Below are 5,931 nucleotides of genomic sequence, written 5' to 3'. Positions count from 1 at the left end.
CCTCCTATTGGGCTGCAAACTCCTTCAGCTCCCTGGGTACTTTCTCTAGCTCCTTCATTGGGGACCCTGTGTTCTGTCCAATGGATGGCTGTGAGCATCCACTTCTGTATTTGTCAGGCACAGGCAGAGTCTCACAGGAGACAGCTATCTCAGGATCCAGTAAGCAAGCTCTTTTTGGCATCCACAAGTGTGTCTGGGTTTGGACCACCAGGTGGGGCAATCTCTGCATGGTCATTCCTTCAGTCTCTGCTCCACACTTTGTCTCCGTAACTCCTTCCGTGGGTGTTTTGTTCCCCCTTGGAAGAAGGATCNGAGTATCCACACTTTGGTCTTCCCTCTTCTTGAGTATCACGTGGTCCGTGAATTGTACCTTGGGTTTTCATAGCTTCTGGGCTAATAGCCACTTATCAGTGAGAGCCTATCACGTGTGTTCTTTNGTGATTGGCACCACCATTTTCCTGATTAGTAGATGCCTAGGCTGATTCTCATCTTGATTGTTGTTTATGTTGCCTCAGTCAACATAGATGTACAGCTCGGCCGATTCAACNCTTGAATCCTAGATCCCCGCGAACCACAGTTCACAATCCAGAGTAAGCACTTGGAACTCTTCTCCTCATCGAAGCTCCGGTTCCATGCTCACACAGAGAGNGTGAAGGCCTCGGGTGAAGGCCTGTGTAGGCGGGGAGATGGAGTGGTCCTTTGTGGTCTCAGAGTGTGAGTCCATTTAGGAGGGTCCTCAGGGCCTTGGCTCAGGACTTGTGTGCTGGGCTGGCAGGAACTTTGATCTTCTCTCCTCCCTCCACCAAAGGACTCTGAGATTTATTGCCAGACAGCTCCTGTTGGGCAGGCATGGGGGCTGGGACAAGCCAGCCCTCAGCAGGGAAGGCGAAGCCTGCCTGGTTGGCCATGCTGTAGAAGGTGCCCACCATGGCAGTCAGAGACTCTGAGAGCTCTCTGAGCTGAGAGAGCTGCTCAGGGCTGAGCCGGGAGCCATGTTGCTGCGCCTGCATCTGGACTGTGTCTCTATAAATCTCCTCAGTCTTGTCCCGCAGAAAGTTNACCAGGCGCTTGCGAATTGGTGGTGGGTCTGTGTCTCGAGGTTCTGGGCAATGGGCTAATCCATCTCGGTGACCTTTGGCTTTTGGCTCGGCCTTCTTCACGGAAGTCTTGCGTCTCTTTTTCCCCTGGGAGCTGCCCTCACTTCCTGTTCTGGCCTGACTGGAGTCCCTGGAAGAGTGTCTTCTTTTCCTGGGTGCTTCCACCATCCTAGCTGGTCCTTCGGTCTGCTTTCTGGAATTGCGGTCTGATCTGCTGGACTTCCGCTCCCTTTTCCTTGGTTTGGATCGTGATGTCCTGTCAGAGGTGCTCTGTGGCCCGGTAGGGAGGTCCAGCGGTTGAGAGGAAGGGCCGGGATGGGGGATTTCTACATCCATGCTCAGGTTGAACTGAAAGGCTTTCTCTCTTCCAGGCCGTGGTCTGGCTCAGTCAACAGTGGTTGCTTGTGAACAGAACGTCCAAGAGTCCAGTAGCTGTTCACTTCACAGGGCCGTTTGTCTAAGGTGATCTTCAGTATATGCTGGAATCACAATCAAGTCTGACGTCAGCCCAGCGGAGGAAGATACTTGCTAGCAAGCCCGCAAAGACTGAGGCTTCCCTTTCTGGTGTTCTTTATATAGGCCTGTAGCTGAAGGTGTGGCCTGGATTATGGGTAGGGCTTCCCTAATTAAATCCAATCTGGATTAAAGGTGTGTGCTCCCAGCTCAGAGATCCAGACTAGAAGTGGGCCTTCCCACTTCAAATGATTTTATTAAGTGAAAATCACTCACAGGTGTGCCCAGAGGCCTTTGGGTTTGAGTGACTTCCTGATACAGTCACATTGATGCCAGCCTGCTGCAGATGCCTTTGCTGTTGTTTTTGTTTTTACTCTTTGTTTGGTTTTTAATGGGATATTTTCTTTATTAACATTGTGGGCTCTCTTGTTTTTGTGGCCATTCAAGNCCAGCCTTCATCCATAGTGATCTGATAGCATGTCTGGGATTATTTCAATCTTCTTGTATCTGTTGAGGTCTGTTTTGTGACCAAAGATGCGGTCAATTTTGGAGAAGATACCATGAGGTGCTGAGAAGAAGGTATATCCTTTTGTTTTAGGATAAAATGTTCTGTAGATATTTGTTAAATCCATTTGGTACATAACCTTTGTTAGTTTCACTGTGTCTCTGTGTAGTTTGTGTTTCCATGATCTGTCTATTGATGAGAGTGGGGTGTTGAATTCTCCCACAATTATTGAGTGAGGTGCAATGTGTCCTTTGAACTTTAGTAAATTTTCTTTTATGAATGTGAGTGCCCTTGCATTTGGAGCATAAATATTCAGAATTGAGAGTTCATCTTGGGAGATCTTTTTCCTTTGATGAGTATGAAGTGTCCTTCCTTATCCTTCTTGATAACTTTAGGTTGAAAGTCAATTCTATTCGATATTAGAATGGCTACACCAGCTTGTTTCTTGGGACCATTTGTTTTGAAAATTGTTTTCCAGCCCTTTACTCTGCTGTAGTGTTTGTCTTTGACACTGAAGTGTGTTTCCTGTACACAGCAAAATGTTGTGTCCTGTTTGTGTATCCAGTCTGCTAGTCGATGTCTCTTTATTGGAGAATTGAGTCCATTAATGTTCAGAGATATTAAGGATTAAGGAATAGTGATTGTTGTCTCCTGTTATTTTTGATGTCAGTTTTAGTGTTTGTGTGGCTATCTTCTTTTGGATTTGTTGAAAGAAGATTACTGTCTTGCTCTTTTTAGAGTGTAGTCTCCCTCCTTGTGTTGATGTTTTCCATCTCTTATCCTTTGCAGGGCTGGACTTGTGGAAAGGTTTGATGTAAATTTGGTTTTGTCATGGAACATCTTAGTTTCTTCATCTATGGTAATTGAGAGTTTTGCTGATTATAGTAGTCTGGGCTGGCATTTGTGTTCTCTTAGGGTGTGTATAACATCTGCCCAGGATCTTCTAGCTTTCATAGTGTCTGGTGAGAAGTCTGGTGTAATTCTGATAGGTCTGCCTGTATTTGTTATTTGACCTTTTACCTTACTGGTTTTTAATATTCTTTCTTTGTTTTGTGCATCTGGTGTTCTGACTGTTATGTGACCTGAGGAATTTCTTTTGTGGTCCAGTCTATTTGGAGTTCTGTAAACTTCTTGTATGTTTATGTGCATCTCTCTCTTTAGGTAAGAGAAGTTTTCTTCTATAATTTTGTTGAAGATGTTTACTGGCCCCTTAAGTTGGAAATCTTCACTCTCTCTTATACCTATTTTCCTCAGGCTTGGTCTTCTCATTGTGTCCTGGGTTTCCTGGATGTTTTGGGTTAGGAGCTTTTAGCATTTTGCATTTTAAATGCAAAATATTTTTATGGTATTATCAATGTTTTCTCTGGTATATTCTGCACCTGAAATTCTGTCTTCTATCTCTTGTACTCTGCTACTGATGCTTGCATCTATGACTCCTGATCTCTTTCTTAGCTTTTTTCTCTCCATGGTTGCCTTCCTGTGTGATTTCTTTCTTTCTTTCTTTCTTTCTTTCTTTCTTTCTTTCTTTCTTTCTTTCTTTCTTTCTTTCTTATGAAAGACCCCCGGAGGGCAGACCCTCACTCAAGCCTCGGGACAGCCGCGTACCCAAGAAGACACTGAGACCGAACTTAAGATGTAGAGAGTAAGATTTAATAAAGCAACAACAAGAAAGCACATAAAAATCACATAAACCAGAGCTCTGGGGTCGAAACTCATACACCAGGCATGGTGTAGAGGAGAATCGACCCCGACCCAAATTTTTCACAGGCTTATATAGGAAAAAGCCAAGGGGGGAGCAGGGTAGGAAAAGTACAAGTTTGCGTAACTAAGGGGTTTTGCCAAGGGTTTTATGTAACCAAGGGGTCGTGTCCTATATTTTGGCAATGTACCCGATCTATTGGAACATTCTGGGGTTGTTCCAGGAGGCCCTTATCTCAAAAATGTTCTTGGAACAGTCCTCAGTTGGGAGGGGGTCGGACTCTGGGTTGAAGAGTTCAGGAATGTACTCTGGGGTGAAGAGTTCAGGAGTGTTCCGGGAACAATCTCCAGATGGGAGGGGTAGGACTCTGAGTTGAAGAGTTCAGGTAATTTTCCTCCTTCACTTACTTTTTGATATTTTATTCATTTACATTTCAAATGCTACCCCGAATGTCCCCTATACCCTCCCCAACACCACCCTGATCCCCAACCCAGCCACTCTTGCTTCCTGGCCCCTTCATTCCCCTGTACTGGGGCACATGATGTTCGAAAGACCAAAGGCCTCTCCTCCCATTGATGACTGACTAGGCCATCCTCTGCTACATATGCAGCTATGAGTTTTGCAAATTATATCTTGGGTATTTATAGCTTCTGGTCTTATATCCACTTATCAGTGAGTGCATATCATGTGTGTTCTTTTGTGATTGGGTTACCTCTTTCAGAATAATATCCTCCACATACATCCAGTTTTCTAAGTATTTCATAAATTTGTTGATTTTAATAACTGCATAGTACCCCGTTGTGCAAATATACCTAATTTTCTGTATCCATTTATCTGCTGAGCGACATCTGGGTTATTTCCAGATTCTAACTATTATAAATAGTCTGATAAGGACATAGTGGAGCATGTGTCTACATTACATGTTGCAGCATCTTCTGGGTTTATGCCCAGGAGCGGTATTGATGGATCCTCCAGTGGTAATATATCCAATTTTCTGAAGAACCACTAAATTGATTTCCAGAGTGGTTGTACCAGCTTGCCATCTCACCAGCAATGAAGGAGTGTTCTTCGTTCTCCACATCCTTGCCAATATCTGCTGTCACTGTAACCTGAGTATTTAATGTTAGCTATTCTGACAGGTGTGGCATTTTCATTTGCATTTCCCTGATACTAAGGATGGCGAACATTTCTTTAGGTGCTTCTGAGCCATTCAGTATTCCTCAGTTGAGAATTCTTTGTTTAGTTCTGTACCCCATTTTTAATAGGGTTATTTGTTTCTCTGGAGTCTATCTTTTTTGAGTTTTTGTATATATTAGATAGTAGCGCTCTATCAGATTTAGAATTGGTAAAAAACTTTTGCAATCTGTTGATTGCCTTCTTGTCTTATCAACAGTGTCATTTGCCTTACAAAAGCTTTGCAATTCTTTGAGGTTCTTCTTGTCAATTCTTGATCTTACAGCACAAGTCATTAGTGTTCTTTCAGGAAAATTTCCCCTGTGCCCATATGTTTGAGGCTTTTCCCCATTTTTCCCTCTATATGTTTCAGTGTCTGTGGTTTTATGTGGAGGTCCTTGAGCTTTGTACTAGGAGACAAGAATGGATCCATTTGCATTCTTCTACGTGCTAACTGCCAGTTTAGCCAGGACAATTTGTTGAAAATGCTATCTTTTTCCACTGGATGATTTTAGCTCCTTTGTCAAAGATCAAGTGACAATAGGTGGGTGTGTTCATTCCAAGGTCTTCAGCTCTACTCTATTGACCTACCTGTCTATCACTGTACCAGTACTATGTGGTTTTTTTTATCACAATTGTTCTGTAGTACAGGTTGAGGTCAGGGATTGTGATTCCATTAGAAGTTCTTTTTATTGTTAGGAATAGTTTTTGCTAGTTTAAGTTTTTTTGTTATTTCAGATGAATTTGCAAATTGCCCTATTTTGACTCTGTGAAGAATTGAGTTGGAATTTTGATGGGGATTGCATTGAATCTGTAGACTGTTTTCAGCAAGATGGCCATTTTTACTATATTAACCCTACCAATCCATGAGCATGGGCAATCTTTCCATCTTCTGATATCTTTGAATTATTTCTTCAGAGACTTGAAGTTNTTATTATACAGATCTTCACTTGCTTAGGTAGAGGCACATCAATGTATTTTATAATATTTGTGACTATTATGAA

At 43.0% G+C, this 5,931-nt stretch overlaps 1 protein-coding gene across 1 annotated transcript; it reads right to left on the bottom strand.

The window, feature by feature from the left end:
- Positions 1 to 749: 749 nt before the first annotated feature.
- On the bottom strand, positions 750 to 1,433 carry LOC110308880 (protein FRG2-like-1). Its single transcript, XM_021181215.1, has one exon. It carries the CDS (start codon positions 1,431 to 1,433, stop codon positions 750 to 752), a length of 684 nt encoding a protein of 227 aa, XP_021036874.1.
- Between the last annotated feature and the right edge of the window lie 4,498 nt (positions 1,434 to 5,931).

The sequence above is a fragment of the Mus caroli genome, chromosome 14 (assembly GCF_900094665.2).
Source record: "Mus caroli chromosome 14, CAROLI_EIJ_v1.1, whole genome shotgun sequence".
NCBI lineage: Eukaryota > Metazoa > Chordata > Mammalia > Rodentia > Muridae > Mus > Mus caroli.
The sequence above is the reverse complement of the archived record's forward strand: the minus strand, read 5'-3'. Positions and strand labels throughout refer to the sequence as shown.